Below are 24,837 nucleotides of genomic sequence, written 5' to 3'. Positions count from 1 at the left end.
TTAAATACATTTCTCAACTAAGTATGAACTGTTGTACTGGTGTCTTCTGATCTGTGTGGGCGGGGTCAGGTAATGGGATGGTCTCTTTCACTGCCAATGGATTGTTTCACGGGGCGGGGCTTTAAGCAAACAGACCAATAGATAGAGCGAGGGGTGGAGTCTGGGACGTCACTCCACATTGACACAGTTCAGTCCTGAGAGCTGAGCAGAGAGGACAAGCACTGAATATAGAAACATGTGTTTGTAGTACTGAGTGTATTAATACAGCACGTGTTCATACTACTGAGTAGTAATACTGATGTGTTGATACTACTGTGTGGACTGAGTGTAGTATTATCGGTATAGAGTACTGCAACCTCCTCCTCATCCTGCAGATGGACTCATCAGCGCCACCTGGACTCTCTCTGGTCGCAGTACTCTCTCTTTTAGCATGTAGCATCCAGGTGCTAACTGCCATCCTGCTAACACACAGGTATGGTGGGCGGAGCTCTGCGACAGACAAGTGGATCCTATTGTGGCTCTTCTATGATGTTATTGTCCACCTGACACTGGTATGACCAATCATAGAGTTTGTTTACATGTCTGTGGTTGTTGTTTGTTTTAGGAGGGGCCGTTTGTTTACGTGTCTGTGGTTGTTGTTTGTTATAGGAGGGGCCATTTGTTTACATGTCTGTGGTTGTTGTTTGTTATAGGAGGGGCCGTTTGTTTACATGTCTGTGGTTGTTGTTTGTTTTAGGAGGGGCCATTTGTTTACATGTCTGTGGTTGTTGTTTGTTTTAGGAGGGGCCGTTTGTTTACATGTCTGTGGTTGTTGTTTGTTTTAGGAGGGGCCATTTGTTTACATGTCTGTGGTTGTTGTTTGTTTTAGGAGGGGCCGTTTGTTTACATGTCTGTGGTTGTTGTTTGTTTTAGGAGGGGCCGTTTGTTTACATGTCTCTGGTTGTTGTTTGTTTTAGGAGGGGCCGTTTGTTTACATGTCTCTGGTGGGGACGGTGCAGTCGTCTGAAGGTCCTCTGGCTGAACTATGTGAGTTTAGATTCCTATTTCTGTGTCTCTGACCTGTCTGTCTCTGACCCATCTGTGTCTTTGACCCATCTGTGTCTCTGACCCATCGTTGTCTCTGACCTGTCTGTGTCTCTGACCTGTCTCTGTCCCATCTGTCTGACCCATCGTTGTCTTAGACCTGTCTGTGTCTCCGAACTGTCTGTGTTTCTGACCTGTCTCTGACCCATCTGTGTCTCTGACCCATCTGTGTCTCTGACCCGTCGTTGTCTCAGACCTGTCTGTGTCTCTGCCCTGTCTGTGTCTCTGACCCATCATTGTCTCAGACCTGTCTGTGTCTCTGAACTGTCTGTGTCTCTGACCTGTCTCTGACCCATCTGTGTTTCTGAAAAATCGTTGTCTCAGACCTGTCTGTGTCTCTGAACTGTCTGTGTCTCTGACCTGTCTGTGTCTCTGACCCATCATTGTCTCAGACCTGTCTGTGTCTCTGAACTGTCTATGTCTCTGATCCATCTGTGTCTCTGACCCGTCTGTCTCTGTAGGGAGGGAGTACAGTAAAGCCGATAGTCGTTGGTTAGTTTTTGATCCAACAATCGTTTCCATTGAGATTCTCACAGTCGTCCTGGACTCTGTGCTCGGAATTCTACTCATCTACGCAGTAGTCAAAGACCAGTACTACAGGTAATACTACTACAGGCAACACTATGACCAATACTTAATATAAACAGAGAGAGAGAGTGATATATATACTGTATATATGTGTGTGAAGGGTTTTCTTGGTGGTTAAACTAACTGGGCATCAGACCTGAGTCCCCCCCCCATAATGACTCTAAAACATATTTACCGTTTAATATTACTCACTGTTCTTTAAAAACATTACGAATGACCACTGTCTAATATATATGAAAGAAAATACACAATTAATGGAAGAAATACTTCAGCCCCCTCTCTCCCACCTGTGTCTCTCCCCTGATTAACAAGGCGTCTGCTGGACACCCCCTCAAACCCTCCAAAAGAGAGAGTGCTTAGTAGGGTTTACAAAATAAATGGACAATATACAATATATAAACAAAAATTAATTTCCCGTCTTAGTGTTGTAAGGGGCAAGGTTTCCAGCTGCCTCACAGAATGGCTGCAGATCAGTATATCATATTTTTGAGGTTGAATTATATATGATATGATTGTACACAGATATATTTCCATGTATGTGTACATATATTGAGTATGTGTAAATTATATTTATATACACAAACGTGGATTTGTATAGCTATCGTACCAGTGTATAATATATGAGGTTGTATAAATATCTGATTGTATGCTGAAATATTAACAGTACACATTGACATATATATACTGGCGTACTTTTCAGACACTTCCTGCAGATCACTCTGAGCGTGTGCGAGCTGTATGGCGGCTGGATGACCTTCTGTCCTGATTGGCTGATGGGCAGTCCTCACCTGGACACGTCCAGCTGGCTCCACCTGTGGGTCTACCTGGTCTTCTTTAACGGACTCTGGGTCCTGGTCCCCGTCCTGCTGCTGATCCAGTCCTGGTTTTCTCTGAGGAGTATGCACGCCGTGAACCACACACACAAGAGGTTGTGACAAGTGTTTAGAAATGTGTTTACGTCAACATTTAAAGTTCATTCCATGTTTCCACAATCAATAATGAAAACATCTGACTGAAAACCTGATGATTGATTAGGGAATTGCTTTTAGATTCCGATTTTTCTTGTCATTATTATTTTTTATTTAGATAAAGAACATACCCTTTCGAATTCTTCATAATTTAAATAGTACAAATTGATTCTGTTGCTTTGATTTGCTGAGTCACTCTTACAGGGCAGAAAACGACATCAGAAGAAAAACACATAACTCCTCCTTTGATTATCAATCAACTGATCGATCAATACACTTTATTAATACTTGACAGGTGGATATTTGTTGATTACAATAAAACAACGTTTTGTTTGTTTAAATATTTATGCTCTTCCTCCACCTCCTCCTCACATAAACTCCATCCCTGCTCCCTTCAGCTCCTCCCTTCAGCTCTTCTTGATCAGTTTATTGACAGACAGAAACGCCTGCTGGAGGCCGAGTCCCTTCAGAGCACTGCAGGCCTGAATCTCCCATGAGCGCTCGGTGTAACTGCGGAGATCGAGGTGGTTGGAGATCTGAGGGGGGGGGAGAGAGGGTGAGACAGACGAATAAGAGGAGGAGGGAGAGGAAACAGCTCCACCTAGTGTCTGTTCAGGTGTAAATGATTCAACCTTCCTCTCTCAAAGTTTCCTCGTCCATGGATCCTAACCCAAACCAATAAATACTTGTTTCCTAGCAACTAGGACCTGGAACTGGTTATTATGGGATGTGTCTCTCACCTCTCTTATCGTCATAGAATTGGGCAGATCTTTCTTATTGGCCAGAACCATGAGAGGAACTCCTCGCAACTTCTCCTCACTCAGAATCTTCTTCAGAGTTTTCTGAGCCTCTGACATTCGACCAGGGTTGCTGCTGTCGACCACAAAGACCAGTGCCTTACAGTCGTCCAGGTAGAACCTGAGGAGATGGGTTGACTGATTGTTACATCTCCGTGCCTGCAACACCCAGTGACCAGAGACATTATGTTTTCAGGCTGTTGGTCCGTCACATTCTTGTGAACACTATATCTGAAGAACTGCTTCAGGGAATTTATTCAAATTTAGTTCAAAGATTCCACGAGATTCACAGATGACCTGGTTAAATTTCAGAAGTCAAGGTCAATGACATGTACATAGACTGAAACCACAGGACGATGATTCTAGTTTATTTGTTTGTAAACAGATTTACCTCCAGTTTGGTCTCATGCTCTTCTGTCCTCCGATGTCCCACACAGTCAGAGACGTCTTCTTGTCCAGGTCCAATGTTCCCACATTGAATCCAATAGTGGGTGACGTGTCCATCACCTGCAGGGTCAAAGGTAATGGTTGACACCTGGATCGAAGCACACTTCCTGTTGTAACATGTCACCTCTGTAGAATCTCACCTGTCCTGTGAGCAGTCGAGCCAGAAGAGTTGACTTCCCCGCAGAGTCCAGACCCATCAGAATCACCTGAGCGTCACAGCAACAGTTTTATATTTCATCCCATACACGTTCAGGTTTTACTTTAAAACTAACAGAATCAATATTTGAAACAAAGTTTCTTCTAAATTTAAGCATCAACTTGACCATTTGTTGTCGTCAGTTTATCAAGGACAAGACGATGTCATGATGATGACATCAAACAGCAACCTGAGATGTGTGTGACTGATGATGTCACATCTGTTATAGATGATATCATCAGGTTGTTCTTCATGTCGTGGTTAAAACCTGAACTCTTAGCGTTTGAGTCAGATTTTATTTACCGACAGCTTTTATTTTGAAGCTTCCTGTTTGCTCGCCCTGACGTCAACATGTTAGTTTTCATTTTTTATCCTACAACTTTAATGCGTCAGTGAATGCATCACTTTTAAAACAGTTGTTTTCTTACACAAAAGCACACAACTGTGATCAAGTAATCAATCATCAATAATCCATCAATGCTTCACTGATTGTCAATAAACAGTGCCAAGTTTGAAAAATGTGTCTCATCAATCATTGTATCGTGAGTTCTCTCCAAACATTTATTGACATTTGTATACACTATATAGTTCACTCATTCTTTCCCATACTGCATCATGAAAGGTAGTGTACAATCGATGGTCCATAACTGAGCGATATCTGATTTTCCACCTGCTGATGTTTTACGTCAAAATCCTGCGACAATGATCCAATAGCATCAAACAGCATTAAACTCATGGGAATTAACATTGATCCAACATGGCTGACACTGTGTTTCTGACTCATGTTGTTAAAGAACATTTCAAATGAAAAGTTCAGCAAACAGATTTACCTGAGGACACGCGGATGAGCGAGCCTGACCCATCTCTCTCTCTCTCTCTCTCTCTTCTTCTTCCACCTGTTTCTTCTCTTCTTCTTTAACCTGCTGCTTCTTCTGTTTCTTCTGTTTTCCTCTGAACTCTCACCTGTGAAGATCCCCCAGGTGTGTTCACACCTTCACACTCAATGAACCAATCAGAGCAGGTCACGTGACCATATGACAGGTCAGACTACATTCTTGTGAGTTTGAAGATCGTTTCTAAACTGAAGATGATTCACTCTGACACGGAATCAGAGACAAACAATCATAAACAGATAAACAACTGTAAACAAACACATAAACAACAAGAAATATACAGGTAAACAGAGTTATATCACACACACATATATATATATATATATATATATATATATGTACACACTATGTGTGTAGTAAATAATCAGTGTGTTTCTTTGTATTTCTTCATTTCAATGGATGAAACGTAAAGTTTGTATTTACTGTTGAGGAGCGCCAGGTTCAGCGGGCAGGAGGAGGAGCGCTGCCCGCTGAGGAGGGGTCTATCTCCGGGTATAAATTCGTCTCTTCGCGCCTCCTCCCTCCTTCTTCTTCTTCCTCCTCCGACGGCTCCTTGCCCTCCTCCTCGTCATTATGGGCTTCGGTGACCTGAAATCAGCCTCCGGGCTCAAAGTGCTGAATGACTTCCTGCTGGAGCGAAGCTACATCGAAGGGTGAGTCGATCCGAGGCAGAGCCGACGAGACAAAACAGGAGCAAACATTAGAAACTGCAGCTGTGCTGCTGCCGGCGCCGCCATCTTGGCTCCGATCTGCTGTTAGCTAACAGCTAACTGTTAGCTAGCGTTAGATGTAGCTAAATGTTTTAAATGAAGAGAAATAAATCGAACATAATGAAATATTCGTGTTTCACGTTGAGTGAAGAAGAAGTGACGTCAGACCAGTTCACATGATAACATAATTCTTGAGGTTACAAGTAGCTACACGTCAACGTTAGCATGAAGCCACATGGTGCTAACAGGCTAAGTGATGCTACGTGTCTTTAACAGACTGAAGGTTTAAACAGATCAGAGGACACTTTTAATAAATATATGAATATATGATATCACTTAATAACTAGTTATAGTTGTAGATATAAGAACTTTTAAGTGTAATATATAAAAACTGAGTTGACAGATTTTCAGATGACTTCACAAACCACCACTTAACACTATGGTTACTAAGTTGTGCAGTTTATTTAAATGTTGATTGATGGAGAGCAGCTGAAGTGTGACAGCATTCAGTGACAAGTTTGTTTTGTCCTCAGGTTTGTTCCCTCTCAGGCTGATGTAGCCGTCTTTGACGCCATCTCGACGCCGCCCTCAGCTGACCTGTGTCATGCCCTCCGCTGGTACAACCACATCAAATCTTACCAGAGCCAGAAGAACAGGTGAGGACAACACTGTTGTTGGGGTTAAAGGAGTGATGTTGTTGGTTTTTTTGGGAGGGGGGGGTTAGAGGAGTGATGTCAGCGGTGTCTCCTGTCAGTCTTCCAGGTGTGAAGAAACCTCTGGGTCAGTACGGACCTGCAGCCATGCCCGACACCACCTCCAGCTCTGCCGCCATCTCAAAGGATGAGGAGGAGGAGGAGGATGATGATGACATCGACCTGTTCGGCTCTGACGAGGAGGTGAGATCGTTGATGATATAAAGGTCACAGTGATGTCATTGATCACCATGTGAACTCACCTGTGATCTTAGACCTGGGTTTTGTTTCACAGGATGATTCAGAGGCAGCCAGACTGAAGGAGGAGCGTCTGGCAGAGTACGCTGCCAAGAAAGCCAAGAGTAAGTTACATCACAGCCAGTCGCATTAATTATATATATATATATATAATGGTTTTTTCTAACGATCAAAAAAAAAAAATATATATATATATATATATATTTTTTTTTTTTTGATCGTTTTCAGACAAACTATCAGAATCACATGATGCTCGTCTGACTCTTTATGATGAACCAATCACCATCTTTCGGCTGAATGTCTGATGGACACCATATTTACCTGATGAGAGTCTCAGCAGCTAATTAGTCTTGTAGTGTAGAGTGGTTGCTGTGGTAACATGCTCCTGTCTCCTCTTCAGAGCCCGCCCTCATCGCCAAATCTTCGATCCTATTGGATGTGAAGCCGTGGGATGATGAGACGGACATGGCGAAACTGGAGGAGTGTGTCCGCAGTATACAGATGGACGGGCTCATCTGGGGACAATGTAAGAACATTACTGCAATAATACATTACTAGTACATGTTATTGATCAGTGACAACAGAACTGATGATGATCTATTACACCATCTTTCGGCTGAATACGTGATGGAAACTTAAAGATCTGAAAACCCTGCAGATAAAATCAAATATCTTCTGCTCAGATTAAGATATGGATCACTTATTGGTCTGCTCTGACTTGTTTCTTGTAGCCAAACTGGTTCCTGTGGGTTACGGCATCAAGAAGCTGCAGATTGGCTGCGTTGTCGAAGATGACAAGGTGAATAAATTAAACCGACTACCTTTTCTGTACAGTTTTGAGTTTCCTCACAGAAGTCCCTTGTTTTGTTGCGTTTGTTACCTGAAGCTTTTATTTTGTATATCCAGGTGGGCACAGACCTCCTGGAGGAACACATTACTGCCTTCGAAGATTTCGTTCAGTCGATGGATGTCGCAGCGTTCAACAAGATCTGAAACTAACATGTTGATAATAAAGAGAGAAGAAAAAAAAAAAGCCCTTGAGCACAAAGTGAAGTTGTCGTCATTTTTACATAATAAATGTCACCAAAAAGAATCTAAAAGTTTATAAAAGTTATTTTACCTTTGTATGTTACAGTATTAATATTTAAATGCAACGCCTTCATCTGTTCAAGTAGATGTGTAATGAGTCACATTTAAATAAAGCTAAAACCTACAAACTGTCCAAGTTTAAACTCTTATCACATCGGAGAACTGTTCATCTTAATCTGCATTAAACCATTTTAAATAAAATGTTTAGAGATTGTAGTTCCCGCTCTGGCCGAGGATGGCAGCACCTTTGCAGCAGGGCCACAGTGTCGCTCTACCTGAATTTGTACAGCAGAAGAAGAAACAGACCGGAAACTAAACAGAGTGGCGGAGCAGCGCGCGGAAGAAGCTTTTGATTTGTGAAAGTAAACAAACACCTGCAGGTAAACAAACTAATCGATGATCGATTATTGAATCTTTGCGTCACTGATCTAAACCAGCTCATCACCTCCTCTGTGCACCTGCCACTCAGCTAACAGCATGCTAACAGTTAGCCACCTGCTAACAACAGTCATAACGGCAGAGCCACGTCACCTGCAGCGTCACCATGGTTACTGTTAGCCCGGGTTAACTGAGTTAAATGGTTTAATGAAGCGGGTTAAAGTGAAAGGTGTCATCGCAGGTAACATCGAGATAATGGACCATTCGGGAGCAGGAAGAGCTGAGCTGTGATTGGTCAAAGCTGAAAAAGAAAAACTTAATACTTAATATTTACATTTATGAGCAGGTTTGTTAATTAACAATTAGACTTTACGTTATAAATATTGATCCACCTTCAATGATTTTAAAATGAAAGACAAATTGATAAAAGGTTAGACAGTTATCCTGTATAACAACTGATCACTGGTAGAATCATACCACATTTGTTTAATGTTAATTTTAGGATTTAGATCAGATTGAAATAATCATAAAATCATTGTTTGATCAGGCTCATGGACTCTCCACCTGAGCCTCTCACCTGGTTACTGTTGGTTACAGCATGGAGCGCTGTGATCGGACAGACACTTCACTGACTGCTCTGCCTCCAGGTGAGACGTCACCTCCGTTAAAGATCTTTAATCAGGTCAGAGGCCTTTTACTGTGAGAAAGGTGGTAACCTGTGCTGAGCCTGCTGTTTGACACAGAAAATTAATCATTGATTTGATTATTGTTTATAATCGATTATTAAAGGTCTTCAACAGTTAAACAAATGTGTGTGTCAGGTCACCACTCAGCAGCAGGATGTCTCACTCCTCTGACCGAGGTTAAATCTAAACACTTAATTCATTTGACATTTTCCACTGAATAAACTGTGTGTGTGTGTGTGACAGGTGACCAGAAGAGGACAGAGTCATCCAGCAGGTGAGTGATCAGTGATCAAAAGCTCATACTGATCAGTAGTGAACTCATACCTGTATCGCTGCCCCTGCTGGTCAGTTACTGTTATTGATCCCATTATCAATTGCTCCATCCTGAACTCAGCTGTTTGCGACGGGTGATGTCATCTCTGTGACTGACAGGATGTGGGCGGAGTCCGAGCCGGGTCCTTCCAGGTGTCAGCCGTGCAGACAGGGTTACTGTGGTTACTGCAGAGTCCTGTACAACAACCTGGAACAGGTATACACACACACCTGAGTCACATGACCTCAACTATCCAATCAGTCACTGATGTTAATGTGATCACTCTTGTCTCAGCACCTGTCCAGTCTCAGACACCTGGATTCAGTCAGGACATCTTCCAGATGCGCCGTCCCCTCTGCAACCACCAGCTGCAGTAAACTGACGCTGCTGGAGCGTTTCCTGCAGGATGTCCTGCAGCACCACCCGCACCGCTACAGCGACCCCAGGTAACCAAAAGGAACGCAGTTGTCTGTCACCTGATTCAGGGGACCTCACTCCTGTCTGTCTTCTTCAGGCCATCTCATGCTGACCTCCCGTCTGTCTCCGGCCTTCCGCTACCAAGGGCGGAGCTTGATGAACTACATTTCTTGGACAACGACAGCCGGTCGCTAGGTACCAGAGAACAACTGCTTAGCTCGGACGACACGTCATATCAGCCCACCAATCAGCAGGAAGACAACAGCATTCACAGCCAATCAGAAGATAGTGTTACAAAGGGGGCAATCCAGGACAGGCTGTCTGCACCAATCACAGATGGTGAGGACAATGGGGCCATCCCCAAAGGGCTCAAACACACACAATCGCCACTCCCACCAGCACAAACCCCTCTCCCACACCTTCAGGCCTCGCAATCCGTCCACAGGAAAGCTCACAGGAAAACGAATAGGAGGAAAACCAGCGTTGACTCCTTACCCCCCTCCAGGGGCCCCGGGCCCCCGCCACATACAGACCTTATTCAAGGACCAGGGGCTGCACAGGGGCCCCGCTCCCCCAAAGACCTGAGGCCCTGGCAAAACTTGCAGAGAGACAGGAGGGCGGGGTTTAAAGACAAGGCGTTCTCGGACAGCAGCGACACTCTGGACCAAACCATCGAGGAGGTCTGACCAAAGTTTATTGAGATGTCCTAAAAGAACGTTTTTCATTTTGCACACGACTGTAGACAGAACTTCAAACACAACTTTATTTAAAACTGTTTAATTTAATTTATTCTCAGTAGTTTTAATAATTAAGTAAATTAAATCAATAATTACTTTGAGGTTGCGTGAACATTAAAGTCAGAACAAATGTCTTTGTGGTTACAGATGTTTCTTGTTTCCACCTTAGGTGATCCAGATGTGCTGTCATGGCATCACATCCACTTCCTGCCAGCAGGAGGAGACAGAAAGCTTCCACTTCAGCCTTCCTGTCTCCATGGAAACACAGAGTGATGACTGGGACTCACCTGTGCAGGTGGCGTTGCGGCCGTCGCTCGCACCTGTACAGGTGAGTTCGGCAGAGGGGCGGGACCTGGGTCGTCTGATGGACGTCCAGGTTCAGCTTGACGACCAGGTGTACTCACACCAGCTTGACTCCGCCCTCCACAGTAAAGCAGGGGGCGGGGCCACACAGGGGTTCTGGACTCTGCCCATCGAAGAGATTTTGCCGGCCCCCGCGTTTATCCCAGAATCCTTCAGGGGGAAAACCTGGGCCCAGATCGAGCAGGAGGACGAGGAGAAGGTGGAGAGACTGGTCGGTCAGTTCAGACGAGGACGATTCATTTGTTACTTCGACAGCGAGTCTCTGGCCAGGTGATGTCATCAACACATGATCAGTCATATGTAGTTTTATATTTCTAAACAGTAATTGTTCATGTTCCTATTTAACATGAAATAAAAACATTTATACATGCAAGTATTAGAACATATGATTAGAATCCCTAACTCCCATTGTACTATATTAGTTATTCTAAATCATCTGATGACGTGTATATATAAGTAAATAATATAAATATATTTAATGTATGAATAAAACAACACTGAGCTTTTTTTTTTTCTGATGATGTTATCACTCTCAGGTACGGAAGGAGGAGCCAAAACATTAAGGCGGGTGGTCAGAATAAGGCGGCAGAGTCTGACTCTGGTGTACTGCCCTTATTGGATGCTGATGACAATGACTCAACGTATGGGCAGAAGAGAAGGAGGCGGAGCTTCAGGTTGGCATCCAGGTGTCAGGTGAGTCGGACACCTGACACGCTGTTTCAGCTGAAAGACAAACATCTCACCTGTTCTTGTCTCTTCAGGTGGTTAAAGTCAGTCATGGCACGCAAACGGTCAGATTGGTGGTCCCGGGTGTCCGTCAACCAGCTGAGACCCCACCCTCCAGTTTCCCTGCAGCTAATCAGGATGCAGCAGAAAGGACGCCTGAGGTGCAGATGTGGCGCTGTCTCCCTGCATCATACTCCAACATCGTCACACCTGTGCAGCCTTGCACTTCTCTGGTCTACCTGCTGTGTTCCCCCTCAGGCCCTGCCCCCACCTGCACAACGTCATTTGGCTCTGCCCCCAAACGTTGCAGGAAGAAGAGGCGTCCGCTGGACCTGCAGGGGGTAAAGGTCAAATACAAACGGCTTCCTGTCAGGTTCTACGACTCCAGCACCAATCGCATCCTTAAGAACCCCCCCAAAGGCTTCCCATGGCGCCAAGGCCCCGCCTCCTCGGCCCCCCCACCACCCTGCGTCCGTCAGCTGTTTCGAAGTCTGAGTACAGACCTGAACACAGACAGAACGCCAGGGGAGGGCTCGGCAGGGTCCTCAAGGGTCAAAGGTCACACTTCAGATGAACCTCCGTTTCTCCTGAGCACACTTAGTGGGGATACAGTCAGGAGGCGGAGTCAGACATCTAAAACACCCCCCCCGCGACCTCACAATAGGTCAGAGCAGGGGAGAGGGTTGAGAAGGGAGAGGACACACCCACCACCCTCCAAGCGAAGAACCAGGGCTCAGGCCACACCCCCTCCAACTAGAAGAGAAGGCCTTCGACGGACAGGTCTGAGCCCCGCCTCCCTGACCCACTGCTCCCCACCTCGACGAGGGAGAGGACGAAGGGGGCGGGGCAACGAGAGAGGGCGAAGATAGTAGTAGTAGGTCGAGAAGAAGATAATGTTTTATCTGTTCTACAGGTCACTTGATGATTTTCTACCTTTATTTAAAAACCCTGTGAACGTTGAATAAAAAGTTTTTATTACCCGCACACGACTCACCTGTTGGACTCTGTTAGTTCTCACTGCGACCACCAGGTGGTGAACTGAGCCTCCCACCTGCTCTGCAGCCTCCACAAGCTCCGCCCCGTTCCTCTCTCCTGGACACGAAAAGATTTGAAATCATCTTGTTAAAAACAAATACTCATCTGTCTGTCTGTGACTCACCTGTCTGTCTGTCTCTCCACCTGTCTGTCTCCATCTTAGTCTTCAGACTGTCTACAATTTGGTGGAGCTGCTCTTCAGGACGACATGTCCCATAATCCTCCCCTTCTTCAGACAGACAGGTGTCTCCTTCCTCTTGTTCTACTGGACGACAGAGATGCCTGTCACTTAAAGACCCCTCCTCACAGTGGTCTTCATGTGCTGGAGACACCCCCCGGTGGATTGTGGGAGATGGAGTTTGACTTTCGTCTTCACTCCACTCATTCATCACTTGTTCCTCCTCTGAGTTTATCTCTGTGTCAGTGGTGATGTCCCCTCTCCCCTTGTTGTCTGTATTAGCACTAGCGTGTTGTTCAGCCTCCATCTTGTTCGAAGCCTGGAGGAAAGAAGAAAATATAAAAACTGCAGTCAATTAAATAACAGTACTATACCACATGCATTTTCCACTCCAATATAAACATTTAAAGAACAAATAAATGGATTCAGTCAACAGAAACAATGCCTTTATTTTGAAATTGGTAGGCTACAGAAATATTTTGGTTAGTGACTTATTTAAGAGATAAACATTCAACTGGTGTGAAAAGATCATTTTCACTGTGTGTTCTGTTGTAAACTGCGTGAACGAGAACCTTGGATATGTAGGAGAGCAGAGCGGCGTCTCCAGGTGATACTAAGGATGGGGCATTTTTACAGTTGACTTGTTATTTGTAGAAACATTATTTTAAATATGCATGAGGGACATCATGAATCTAGAGAGGAAGGGGGCCCACACAGACTGCTTGTGTATAGGGCCCAGAATCTTGTTCCACACCCCTGCCTGTGATCATGTGACTTACCTGAGCGAGCAGAACCTGCAGACTGACATTCTGTTGCCTCAGTGTTTCCATGGTAACCTCCATTTCTGAGCACCTGTCCTCCAGGAGGCTGTGTTCTGATTGGATGGTGAGTCTCCACGCCTGCATCTCCTGCTCCAGCAGCCTGACAACAAACAAACATGACGACCTGTATGTCCACGCTCTTCTCTGATTGGTTGCTAGTTTTTCTCACCACTTGTCTCGCTGCAGGTTTGTGACGTCAGTCGTCAGAGTCTGAAGAACAACACAAACAAACATTACACAACAAACACACATGTAAACAACAGTAATGTCATCAGAAGTCACCTCGTCAGTCTGCAGAGCTTTAGACGAACAGGAACTGTGATGGACAGCTGACCCATCCAATGATGATGAAGCGTCGGAAGGGGGTGCAGCTCTGAGACACCAAATTCAAAAACATTAAAACTCGACCTGAAGAAGTTTTAACAAAATAAAAGTTCCACACCTGTTCTTAGTCTCTCCTGGCTCCGCCCACATCAGGACCCCCCTATCAGCTTCTCTCTGAGTGTATCGACGTGGCAACAGAGTGTGACGAGCTTTGTGCACTAACGAGGACAGAGATTCCCGCCAGGTCGGCTGATATAGACCATAATAAAAAAAGTGAATTAATAAAACACTTTTCAAACACAAAGTTTCACAATAAGTCTTTCACCTGTCTCTCTCTGTACTTCTGTCTGTCTGTATCTGTTTCTTTGTGTCTGTCTCTCTGTGACTGTCTGTCGGCACCTGTCTCACCTGTGTGCAGAACTCGAGGACAGGATGTGGTGGTTTGTGTTTGCGTGTCTGTCTCTGGCTCAGGAAGCAGCTCTGACACACGTGGACGTTCACACACTTCAAACATCGATACCTGAAAACACACACACACACACACACACACACACACGTCATGACATCATTGCTCCCTCTGCTCTGATTGGACAGGCTTTCATCTCTCCTCTAATTGGCTGATGTTCGATCACCTGAGTCCGGTGATGGGGAACGTCTTGCAGGTGTGGCAGCGGACCATGTGACTGACGTCCTGACTGACACACAGCCGGTACAGGGTGGGTAACCATAGCAACAGGTGGGGCTCGTTCTGCAGCCATGACATCACATGTTCTGTGCTCGCTGTCGGAGTCAACACCTGTAAACATGCAGAGTCAGTGTGTTGTCATGACAACCACCAATCAGCCGCATCTCTCTTTGCTCTCACCGCATTAAAACACGACCTCACTGCTGCCTCCACACCGCCAAAAACCACCTCCTCCTGCACAGCGGCTGGAACCTGGTCACATGATGCACATGTCAGACAGCAAGAGGAGAGGGGCATGCTGGGAAACAGTGTGTGAAGAGTTTTACCTGACGGAGGTCGTGGAGTAACGACCTGAGTCCAGATCTGCTGACGGATCCTGATGGGTTTTCACAGAGTCTCACCAGAGCTGCAACAACAAACAATCTTATTCTGAAGGAGACACTAACACAAGACTCTTATTCTGAAGGAGACACAAACATAAGGCTCTGATTCTGAAGTAGACACCTGTCCGGCAGAGGACAGGCAGATTTCCGGCTGATAATCAATAATCATGGTATTGATGAGATCACCTCTGTACTTGGCGAGCAGAGTGTCAGCGGACAAAGCAAAGAGTGCCGCCTGAAGAGAAGCTGCGGACACCGATGCAGCCTGAGCCTGGAACATGAACACAAACAGTCACCTCCTGTTTGGAGCGAGGAGAAAAACAAGGTAACATGACCTCTGACCTCTGACCTCAGACACGTCAAACAGACGCAGCATCACGTTACACATCTCCTCTGTAACATGACCTGACACTTCCTGTGACACTTCCTGTGATGCATTGTCAAACATCCTGTTGAGAGCCCAGGTCACTTCCTGTCTGCTCAGCCTCACTTCCTGTTGTCCCTTCCCATCCAGCGAGCTGAACGCTGCCATGACGTGTCGCACGTACACGACGTGCACTGGAAACACACACACTGTGTTATTAACTGTTCACTCATTATCTACACAGCACTATGATGGAGGGGGGGAGTGCAGTGTCTGAAACACTTCTGGAGTTTCAGGGGTAAATAGAGTTAGAGCAGAATCCAACACAACTGAAGTAACTAGTGACAGATTCTTCAGACGTAATAAAACACAACATGCCTCCATATCTGCTCCTGTGATGTCATCAAGCCCCGACATTCATATTCAACTCAAAACAACATCATTTACGCTAAGTTTTTGGCCTAAATGTCTCTGACATCTTCCTCCGAGGTGGACACAGGTTTTTGTTTTTTCTGTTGTTTTATTACGTCTGAAGCTTCGGTCTCCAGTTACTTCTGCTCTAACTCTTTTTAACCCTGAACCCCCCCCATCATAGTGGTGACTATATATTGAGGGAAGTTTCTTTTTTTTCACTATCACTTTAACTCCACATCTCATTTCTGACAAAACTGGAAAATTAGGTATTGATGATGTGGGACGTGTGCATTCTTACTGTGACAGAGTCTCTGCAGAGACATGAGCTTCATGGCGACTCGATAAATTGATGGACGAATCTCATTCAGCCCCTCTGCAAAGGAAACAGGATGTTCACCGATATAAAAGCTCTATATCTTGTTTTAACAAGACTTGCCAGAGGATAAGAGAATAATTTACCGATGACATCTAGATCCATGACGGGTTACACTGAAAAACATAACAATAAACAAAATAACATAGTAAATATTAATAAAACTTCAACTGATCACTGATCAATAATCAACGAAAAGAACTCTGACACTAAACCGAGTAGAACTCAGTCGAACAACAGAACCCAGTATAAAATTACAACCTAGAACAAAAGTAGAACAATAGAATTCAGTACAACAGCAGAACTCACCTTGGTCGGTCGTGTCTCAGACTAAAAACCAAACGAAGAAACAAACTGAAGCTGATCAATCATTAATGAAGGTTTCATTTATCATCAGGTGCTTCTCACCTGCTGTCCATGGACCAATCAGCAGCCAGCAGTACACTGACATCATCACTGAAGCTGCTCTTCAGGTGTCTTTTCATCTGTTTTCATCTTTTCATCAGATTTTTAAACAGATTATACAACCAGAGGCTGATATTTCTATATCTATATCTATATAGATCACAGGCTGTGAAGCTCTGATCCTGAACTATGATTACAAGACTTCTTGTACATACTCTACCATCACTGACAATAACTCTTCAAATCATTTACTTTCCATGAAGTTACAAACTGTTTCTTCTAATGTAATAAATCCTGGTATTATGTTGATGTGTTCAGTTCCATCAGCATCTATTGTCCTTGTGCCCTGGAGACGGATCCTCACATGTGACTCTGAGCTTTGTTTACCGTTCATAAAGTAACATTGGGAGTTTTACTCTTGTTGAGTTAAGAACAGAGGATGTTGCTCCTTGTTAACATCGATGAGACAAACTGAGAATTTGAGGCAATGCTAATAAAATATGATTTATTGTACAATGTCTTCCTGACATCGACTGATGAGTCTGAGTCTGTCCTGGGCTGCAGGTAGTGCCTCATGCTACCAGAAGTAATGAGGACACCAGCAAAACATTCCCTGTTTGGGGCTTGTCTTAATTTCGTCTCATAGAACCTGATTTGACTTTGATTTGCACCAAAGCAGAGAAACTGATTCACAATCACTTGTTCTTCTAAATGGACACATCGATCTGTGAAGTTGAACTTTATACTGAACATTAAGGTTCCCTACATTTTATTTTATTATAATTATATTATACTGCCACCTGATGATGAAGATGATGAAGACAGTGGTGTGACAGAGTGATGAGAGCGTCCATTGTTGTTGCACTGACCTCGTCTTTGTTCTTTGTCACACAGCAGCTCTTTGTTTGTTTGTTTGTTTGTGTTGGAGAAACAAACAATGGATCTTTTCTTCTTCTGCTCTGAGATAAACGGTAGGACACAGAGCGTCTTCATCACTGCCGCCATCTCCATCATAATCAGGTCATCACATCAGCAGCGAGGCAGCGGGAAGGACGCCAACACACCCACGCTCTGCAGACATGTCATCTAATGTTAGCATCTAGCTAATAGCTGCTGTCAGCTACATGCTTATGTTAGCATGCTAACAGCTGGAACCTCTAACTGATCAGAAACTACAACCACACATTAAGATTATAACCTGATGGTGGCGCTAAAGGATCATGATTTAATAGACTCTCAGTAAAGCAGCGCCTGTCTTCATGTTTTGCGTCTAAAATTCAACAAAAAATGTAAATTTGGAAACCGAAGTGTTATTTTCTCATGTTTCTTTCTAACGTGTTACTTGGCTAATATATGTCTATAAAATGTTTTTCACATGTGTTTCTAACCTACAATGCAGCTCCTCCCACTGGGCGTGGCCTCTGAGCTCTCAGCTGTCTGTCAACTGAGTTGAGGTCAGTGTTCACTGTTGTCTGTTCTCCACTCGGTTCTCTGCTGTGCTGAGGTGAAAATGAAGCGCTCCCTGTGGATGTGTGTGCTGATCTGCTCCGCTCTCATCGGACTGGGTACGTTTGATTTGATGTGATTGATTCGAATAATCAATAATAATAATGATAATAATAATAATGTGGGAATCATTGATGATTAACTTTTTAACTTCATCAGAAAATAAAGTTTACTTTTATTTATTTGTTCTTTCATTTATTTATCAATGTGAACGCTTGGTATCAACTGATGACGTCCTCATTATAACGTGTGTATGTGAGGGGGTTTAACATAATGAGTTGTGAGGTTATATGAGGACTGGGGTCATCAGTGTCCATGCACACACACACACACACACACACACACACAGAACCTGTGGACACAACCAGGCTGTTTGTTCCCACTTTGTATGCTAAGCTAAGCTAACAGCTTTGTTTTTTGTTACAGGATCAGCCATTCGTTGTTACAGCTGTAAAGATTATACAGCCAGCTGTGCCAAACAACGAGACTGTAGCTATGATGATGCCTGTCTGACACTTAACGAGAGAGGTACGTCACAACGTCTATACACCTGTTCCACCTGTACCTGTCCCATAGACAGTGGAGCTGTGTTGATGTCACTGTTTGTGTTGCAGGTGGGATGACATACCGTCAGTGTCTGAAGTATTCAGACTGTGAGTACAGTCGTTTGGCCCAGATGTTTCCTCAGGTAAGAACTCAGGTAGAAACTGAAACAACCTTCAAAATAAAAGACCTCATCACTGTTGTTCAGGGTCTGAAATGAAGCATCTACAGATGGTGCTGAGGTGTGTGTATGTACACACACCTACATACACTTGTGTACACACCTGTACAAACCTGTGTACACTATCCTATTAAACAAACTGCTTCACTGATGGATTTATAAAATTATATAATTCACAGGTTTCCAGTTTCACCTTCAAGTGCTGCAACTCTGACCTGTGTAACTCCGCCCCCTCCTCTGCTGCAAGCTCTCTGATTGGTCTGCTAGCCTCTGTGGTCATCATGTGGTGGTGCATCCACTGAGGCATGAACAGCGCCTCCCAGTGCCTGAAACACACAGCGAACATAACAACAGCAGCTTCTCTAACAGACACTCATTCATCACATGTTCACATTCACATGTTCACTTGTTCATGTTACCTGTAATAAAGTTTCACAAACCTGAAAAAACACTGTCTGTAAAGGACCTCAGATTAAATAAAGTTTTACAAACCATCAATGGCTATTTTTATTTAATTTGATCTGAAATCTTTTGCAGCTTACTTGCTTGTTAGTTGAATTAGTTTGTTTTACAGTGTAGTATTTTAACAGCGTATTGTAGCAATACCTTTAAAAGTATAGTGTAGTATATTTACAGTTACTTTCAGACATGTACTGAACTCTGCAGGACCATAGTATTTTCTCTGTAATACTGAACTCTGCAGGACCATAGTATTTTCTCTGTAATACTGAACTCTGCAGTACCATAGTATTTTCTCTGTAGTACTGAACTCTGCAGCACCATAGTATTTTCTCTGTAGAACTGAACTCTGCAGTATTTTCTCTGAAGAACTGAACTCTGCAGTATTTTCTCTGTAGAACTGAACTCTGCAGTATTTTCTCTGTAATACTGAACTCTGCAGTACCATAGTATTTTCTCTGTAGTACTGAACTCTGCAGCACCATAGTATTTTCTCTGTAATACTGAACTCTGCAGTACCATAGTATTTTCTCTGTAATACTGAACTCTGCAGTACCATAGTATTTTCTCTGTAGAACTGAACTCTGCAGTATTTTCTCTGTAGAACTGAACTCTGCAGTATTTTCTCTGTAGTAATGAACTCTGCAGCACCATAGTATTTTCTCTGTAGAACTGAACTCTGCAGTATTTTCTCTGTAGAACTGAACTCTGCAGTACCATAGTATTTTCTCTGTAGTACTGAACTCTGCAGCACCATAGTATTTTCTCTGTAGAACTGAACTCTGCAGTACCATAGTATTTTCTCTGTAGAACTGAACTCTGCAGCACCATAGTATTTTCTCTGTAGTACTGAACTCTGCAGCACCATAGTATTTTCTCTGTAGAACTGAACTCTGCAGTACCATAGTATTTTCTCTGTAGTACTGAACTCTGCAGCACCATAGTATTTTTTCTGGTATCAGATCATTGTTTTTTTTACTTCATTGACACTGGGCCCAATCACATGTTTAAACCTCTCCCCTTTTGGGCTCTTGCTGTGTGATTGGCTGCCACAGAGAGGAGGAGGAGCTGCCTGGCTCATTAACATGTCAGCTGACATCACAGAGTACAATCGATATTTATCATTTTTTAAGGATTCATCTATAACAAGCGGAGTTTTCATCATTGTTTTAAAGATACTAAACATTTTTACTGAGTGAAACAATTGAAACATACATTACATATATACAAATCTCTCTCTCTCTATTGTTGAACATGTTGTTGAAAATGTTGAACATGTTGAACATGTGGTTGAACATGTGGTTGGACATGTTGTTGAACATGTGGTTGAACATGTGGTTGAACATGTTGTTGAACATGTGGTTGGACATGTTGTTGAACATGTGGTTGAACATGTTGTTGAACATGTTGTTAAACATGTTGAACATATGTTGAAGATGTGGTTGGACATGTTGTTGAACATGTTGAACATGTTCAACATGTTGAACATGTTGAACATGTTCTTGAACATATTGCTGAACATGTGGTTGGACATGTGGTTGAACATGTGGTTGGACATGTTGTTGAACTTATTGTTGAACATGTTGTTGAACATGTTGAACATATTGTTGATCATGTTGTTGAACATGTTGTTAAACATGTTGTTGAACATGTTGTTAAACATGTTGTTATACATGTTGTTATACATGTTGAACATATTGTTGAAGATGTGGTTGGACATGTTGTTGAACATGTTCTTGAACATGTTGTTGAACATGTTGAACATATTGTTGATCATGTTGTTGAACATGTTGTTAAACATGTTGTTAAACATGTTGTTGAACATGTTGTTAAACATGTTGTTATACATGTTGAACATGTGGTTGGACATGTTGTTGAACATGTTCTTGAACATGTTGTTGAACATGTTGAACTTATTGTTGAACATGTTGTTGAACATGTTGTTAAACATGTTGTTGAACATGTTGTTAAACATGTTGTTATACATGTTGAACATATTGTTGAAGATGTGGTTGGACATGTTGTTGAACATGTTCTTGAACATATTGCTGAACATGTTGATCATGTTGCTGATCATGTTGTTGAACATGTTGTTGAACATATTGTTCATCATGTTGTTGAACATGTTGAACATGTGGAAACGCTGTTTTCCATGAGGTTGTTACACAAGTTGCTGCACATGACGAGTGTTTACTTCAGACTCTGCTGCTGTTGTGTAATGCACCCTAACCCCACACACACGGGAACCTTGGGCGTCAATGGTCGAGTTTCAGTTTAAAAGTAGAAGCTTGACAGCGACAGTCACTTCCTGTTTGGTTGTTTACAGAGATAAACTTGTAAATAAATACATTTAATAAATAAGTTGATTCATTTGATGAAAGGCTTCATGAAATGTCTCTGCAGGAGGGAGGGGTGAGGGGGAGTCTGGTCCTCAGTACGGTCTGTGCAGCAGGGGGCGGAGCCAAGTCTATTTTCTCCCAATCAGTTTGACAAACAACCTGCGGGGGGGAGGGGGGATGAGGGTTATAAAGGCGAGGGGCTCCAGGCAGTGGTAGACAAAAATAATCCATAGAGAAAAGAAGAAGGAGAGGATGGACATCCAGACAGGTCAGGTGATGCGTCAGCTCAGTGCCATGGAGAGTCTGGAGAAGCAGCTGAGTTGTCCAATCTGTCTCGACATGTTCAACAAACCCGTGGTCATCCTGCCCTGTCAACACAACCTCTGCCGCAGCTGCGCCAGCGACCTCTACGAGTCCCGCAACCCCTATCACTACTCTGGTGGAACCTTCCGCTGCCCCACCTGCCGCTTTGAGGTATTGCTGGACCGCCACGGTGTGTACGGGCTGCAGAGGAACCTGTTGGTGGAGAACATCATCGACATCTACAAGCAGCAGCAGGAGAGCCGCGGCGGCAATGGTGAGGAACCGCCCCTGAAGGACAAAGACACCAAGGAGCCCATGTGTAAGGAGCACGAGGACGAACACATCAACATCTACTGCATCACATGCCAGACGCCTACCTGCTCCATGTGCAAGGTGTTCGGGCAACACAAAGACTGCGAGGTGTCACCACTACATGTCATCTACCAGAGCCAGAAAAGCGAGCTGTGTGCCGCCGTGGAGCTGCTGGCCACAGGAAACAGCTGCGTCCAGGCCGTCATGGCGCAGATGGACGACAGCTGCAAGCTGATCCAGGACAACGGCGAGCTGCAGAGGAGGCGTCTGGGCGAGAGCTTCGACCTGCTGTACGCCATCATGGAGGAGAGGAAGGGTCAACTGCTGGAGCACATCAGCCACGAGGAGCAAGACAAGATATCTGCCCTCCGAGCACTGGCCGAGCGCTACAAGCAGCAGCTGCAGCTCATCAACCAGCTGCAGGAGAAGCTGCAGCAGAGTTTGCAGCACAGTGGTGTTGCAGAGTTCCTCCTCACCGCCAAGCAGCTGCAGGAGGAGGCGCATAAGGCGGTGAGCGGCGTGGACCTGCAAAGGGCTGAGCCTGGCTACGAGAGCATGCAACACCTGAGGCTCAACACGGAAGAGGTGGAGACGCTGCTCGCTCACATGGACTTCAGACAGGATGGCGAGGACGAAGAGTAAAAACCGACAGAATCAGTTGATCCTGGTCACATGACCAAACAGACGGTGAAGAACGACGACCAGGACGTCACTTTGATTCTGCTGCTTCTTCACAAACTTCAGTTTCATGTTGAAAATAAACAGGTTGTGCAATTTTTTCACAAAGTTTTGGAACTTTTTATTTTGTATTTGATTTTTTATACTTTTGTATTTTTCTGGTTCTGGTCTGAACTGTGTAACTGTCTTCAAGTGTGAATAAAGTTTTATGTGATTATTGAGTGAGGTTTGTAGTCGTCGTTTCTCAGTGAAAAATAAAAATCAAGAAAAAATTAAAACTAAAAACTCAGTGTTGTGTTTTTGTTCAGACTGTAAGTGATAATGTTGTACATAAAGTTTGATTTAAATTCTCGGGGACTCTCCCTCTGTGTCTGTATTTAGCGGCGCACGTGTTTCCTATATTTACCAAGTCAGTGAACGTCTCCTGGCCTTGTTTAGTCGTCTGATGAACGCAGGTTATTTATATAGGACCAGAATAGACGGGGTCGAGTTTCAGAGGGTGACCAAGCTGGACTGAGACATGCTGGGAAACATGAGGACGTGAGGACAAAGAGGTCGAGCAGCTTCAAAACTAAATCATGTCACACTCGCATTCTGATAACGTGGTTAGAGACACGGATAACGAGACGACTTTCCTGATGTCTGATTGGTGAATTTAAATCCTCTGAACAGGAAGTGATGACAGATTCAAGAAAAAGTTTGGTTCAATGTTTCTCACATCAAACAGAAGTTTGTTCCCGTTTCTTCTCCTTTAAATATTTGTCTCAAATGTTTTTAATAACCACGTCTCTGTTTAACATGTTGGACTCAGATCCTGACTCAGCGCCTTTATTTAGATAAAGACACTGAGTCATGATGTGACAAAAAAGGAAACCAGATACTGAACGACCTTGTTGACTCTACATTTGAGTCACGACCACAACAGACAGACACGGTCGACTGATGTGACGGAAACACACACACATGAACAGGCATCAGTGTTAATGTGTGGGACATTATTTGTCTTTCCTGTTCCTGTTGATGTTTATATTTATAAATTGAATGTTGCTGTGTCTCATTTTATGTTGATGTCTCATTGTGTCTTCGATGTGTCTTTGATGTGTCTTTGAAATGTCTTTTGTCAGAAACGTTTGATTCATTTTATTTTATTAAGTTGTTGTGAAGAGTCCGAGGCCTCACATTGATCTGAGTTAAATCAGTTTGTGCTCATGTTTCTCTCACACACAGACTTTAAAAAGATTTAATGACTCTTCTCTGTTATTATGTTAAATAAATAGAAACAAGTATTAACTGTGTGTGTTGTTTGTGTGTTACTGATGTGTGTGTGTGTGTGTGTGTGTATGTGTTACTGTTGTTTGTGTTACTGTTATGTTTCGTCTCAACATGTTTTATTTTGTCTGTTTTATTTTGACAGGTCATGTTTAATCGTCTTTTCAGAGCATACAGCATCATGTGTGTATATGTATGTAGTTCATATAGAGTGAACATACTGTATATAATGTGTGTTCTATGTGTTCACTGATATAAGTAAAAATATAAAATACATATATATACATCAAAAAGACATTAAAAGATAAGAACTAAATGAAATTTAGAATAAATATTTTTATTATTTTAATATTTCTGTCTGATTCAGTTGTATTAAAATTGTTTCTTTAAATTCAGTTCCCTTAATAAACAGGGTTCTGATCATGGTTCTAATGTCAGAGCGCCCTCCTGTGGTCATAATCAGCAACTACATATCAAAGTGTGTGTGTGTTTGTGTGTTATTAAATATTGATGCTCTCAAAGTTGACAATTCTTCTTATTTTAATGTTTTATTTTCACTTTAAACTTATCTCATTTTATTTTCATTGAAATCAAAATATTTCATACTATTTTTAATATAAAATAATATCAAATTATTTTATGTGATTTAATTATTATAAATCATAACTTTTATCCTCCACATTGCATGTTATAGAATGAAATAAAATCTCTCATTTATATAGTCATATCGCTCTATTTATGAATATTATCATATCATGTATATCACTTTTTTATTTTGTGACTTTATTACTTAATATTGATTTTATAATGTAATATTACTCTATTAAAAAAATGTGACTTAAATATTATGATTGCACAATAATATGTTACTTAATTGTTATTTAATTAGATAATATAGACTTAATAATATATATATATATATAT

The 24,837-nt window shown here is 43.1% G+C and overlaps 6 protein-coding genes and 1 pseudogene across 11 annotated transcripts; 4 read left to right on the top strand and 3 right to left on the bottom strand.

Moving 5' to 3' along the window:
• The first annotated feature begins 64 nt into the window (after positions 1–64).
• Positions 65–3,339, top strand: ebpl (EBP like). Its single transcript, XM_069520722.1, has 4 exons — positions 65–551; positions 957–1,026; positions 1,545–1,683; positions 2,372–3,339. Exons 1-4 carry the CDS (start codon positions 375–377, stop codon positions 2,604–2,606), a joined length of 621 nt encoding a protein of 206 aa, XP_069376823.1. The 5' UTR covers positions 65–374; the 3' UTR covers positions 2,607–3,339.
• On the bottom strand, positions 2,884–5,535 carry arl11 (ADP-ribosylation factor-like 11). The gene is made up of 6 exons (XM_069520723.1): positions 5,396–5,535; positions 4,910–5,042; positions 4,024–4,089; positions 3,828–3,943; positions 3,380–3,557; positions 2,884–3,175 (listed from the first exon to the last, which is right to left on the bottom strand). The coding sequence occupies exons 2-6, from the start codon at positions 4,940–4,942 to the stop codon at positions 3,047–3,049; spliced, it is 522 nt and encodes a 173-aa protein (XP_069376824.1). The 5' UTR covers positions 4,943–5,042; positions 5,396–5,535; the 3' UTR covers positions 2,884–3,046.
• Positions 5,492–7,665, top strand: eef1b2 (eukaryotic translation elongation factor 1 beta 2). The gene is made up of 7 exons (XM_069520721.1): positions 5,492–5,625; positions 6,216–6,338; positions 6,437–6,578; positions 6,670–6,736; positions 7,033–7,158; positions 7,364–7,431; positions 7,539–7,665. The coding sequence occupies exons 1-7, from the start codon at positions 5,546–5,548 to the stop codon at positions 7,623–7,625; spliced, it is 693 nt and encodes a 230-aa protein (XP_069376822.1). The 5' UTR covers positions 5,492–5,545; the 3' UTR covers positions 7,626–7,665.
• A 1,028-nt stretch (positions 7,666–8,693) lies between these two features.
• Positions 8,694–17,508, bottom strand: dytn (dystrotelin). Of its 6 annotated transcripts, XM_069520717.1 has the most exons (17): positions 17,193–17,508; positions 16,228–16,248; positions 16,005–16,034; positions 15,844–15,918; positions 15,117–15,325; positions 14,954–15,038; positions 14,711–14,790; positions 14,565–14,636; positions 14,332–14,495; positions 14,108–14,219; positions 13,818–13,948; positions 13,545–13,748; positions 13,334–13,475; positions 12,501–12,873; positions 12,336–12,433; positions 9,110–9,305; positions 8,694–8,829 (listed from the first exon to the last, which is right to left on the bottom strand). In XM_069520717.1, the coding sequence occupies exons 3-16, from the start codon at positions 16,021–16,023 to the stop codon at positions 9,156–9,158; spliced, it is 1,914 nt and encodes a 637-aa protein (XP_069376818.1). In that variant the 5' UTR covers positions 16,024–16,034; positions 16,228–16,248; positions 17,193–17,508; the 3' UTR covers positions 8,694–8,829; positions 9,110–9,155. The 6 variants fall into 6 exon arrangements, 5 of the variants coding, with proteins under 5 accessions (XP_069376818.1, XP_069376820.1, XP_069376817.1 ...); XM_069520719.1 differs by having other exon boundaries at positions 13,545–13,585; positions 13,658–13,748; positions 16,005–17,508; XM_069520716.1 differs by having other exon boundaries at positions 16,228–17,508.
• Positions 17,509–17,727: 219 nt separating this feature from the next.
• Positions 17,728–19,051, top strand: cd59a (CD59 molecule (CD59 blood group) a). Its single transcript, XM_020110511.2, has 4 exons — positions 17,728–17,888; positions 18,256–18,357; positions 18,444–18,517; positions 18,733–19,051. The coding sequence occupies exons 1-4, from the start codon at positions 17,834–17,836 to the stop codon at positions 18,853–18,855; spliced, it is 354 nt and encodes a 117-aa protein (XP_019966070.1). The 5' UTR covers positions 17,728–17,833; the 3' UTR covers positions 18,856–19,051.
• LOC138406934 (putative uncharacterized protein DDB_G0282499) lies at positions 18,956–21,137 on the bottom strand. Its single transcript, XM_069520444.1, has 2 exons — positions 20,438–21,137; positions 18,956–18,972 (listed from the first exon to the last, which is right to left on the bottom strand). The coding sequence occupies exons 1-2, from the start codon at positions 21,135–21,137 to the stop codon at positions 18,956–18,958; spliced, it is 717 nt and encodes a 238-aa protein (XP_069376545.1).
• A 412-nt stretch (positions 21,138–21,549) lies between these two features.
• LOC109645018 (E3 ubiquitin-protein ligase TRIM63 pseudogene) lies at positions 21,550–22,882 on the top strand (annotated as a pseudogene).
• The last annotated feature ends 1,955 nt before the right edge of the window (positions 22,883–24,837 follow it).

This window comes from Paralichthys olivaceus, chromosome 24 (assembly GCF_024713975.1).
Source record: "Paralichthys olivaceus isolate ysfri-2021 chromosome 24, ASM2471397v2, whole genome shotgun sequence".
Taxonomy (NCBI): Eukaryota; Metazoa; Chordata; class Actinopteri; order Pleuronectiformes; family Paralichthyidae; genus Paralichthys; species Paralichthys olivaceus.
Note: the sequence above shows the minus strand (reverse complement) of the source record. Positions and strands in the feature narration are given on the sequence as shown.

Coding starts and splice junctions, on each gene's coding strand:
- arl11 (XM_069520723.1), bottom strand. CDS start 4,942: ATGGGTCAGGCTCGCTCATCCGCGTGTCCTCAG. Junction 3,944..4,023: donor CTCGACTGCTCACAGGACAG/GTGAGATTCTAC, acceptor TTGACCCTGCAG/GTGATGGACACGTCACCCAC. Junction 3,176..3,379: donor ATTCTATGACGATAAGAGAG/GTGAGAGACACA, acceptor CCCCCCCCTCAG/ATCTCCAACCACCTCGATCT.
- cd59a (XM_020110511.2), top strand. CDS start 17,834: ATGAAGCGCTCCCTGTGGATGTGTGTGCTGATCTGCTCCGCTCTCATC. Junction 17,889..18,255: donor CTCCGCTCTCATCGGACTGG/GTACGTTTGATT, acceptor TTTTTGTTACAG/GATCAGCCATTCGTTGTTAC. Junction 18,358..18,443: donor TCTGACACTTAACGAGAGAG/GTACGTCACAAC, acceptor TTTGTGTTGCAG/GTGGGATGACATACCGTCAG.
- LOC138406934 (XM_069520444.1), bottom strand. CDS start 21,137: ATGTTCAACAACATGATGAACAATATGTTCAACAACATGTTCAACAAC.
- ebpl (XM_069520722.1), top strand. CDS start 375: ATGGACTCATCAGCGCCACCTGGACTCTCTCTGGTCGCAGTACTCTCT. Junction 1,027..1,544: donor AGGTCCTCTGGCTGAACTAT/GTGAGTTTAGAT, acceptor CTGTCTCTGTAG/GGAGGGAGTACAGTAAAGCC. Junction 1,684..2,371: donor GTCAAAGACCAGTACTACAG/GTAATACTACTA, acceptor CGTACTTTTCAG/ACACTTCCTGCAGATCACTC.
- eef1b2 (XM_069520721.1), top strand. CDS start 5,546: ATGGGCTTCGGTGACCTGAAATCAGCCTCCGGGCTCAAAGTGCTGAAT. Junction 6,339..6,436: donor TACCAGAGCCAGAAGAACAG/GTGAGGACAACA, acceptor GTCTCCTGTCAG/TCTTCCAGGTGTGAAGAAAC. Junction 6,579..6,669: donor TGTTCGGCTCTGACGAGGAG/GTGAGATCGTTG, acceptor TTTGTTTCACAG/GATGATTCAGAGGCAGCCAG.
- dytn (XM_069520715.1), bottom strand. Junction 15,326..15,843: donor TCTGCAGAGACTCTGTCACA/GTAAGAATGCAC, acceptor GTGTGTTTCCAG/TGCACGTCGTGTACGTGCGA. Junction 13,476..13,544: donor AACCTGCAGCGAGACAAGTG/GTGAGAAAAACT, acceptor GTTTGTTGTCAG/GCTGCTGGAGCAGGAGATGC.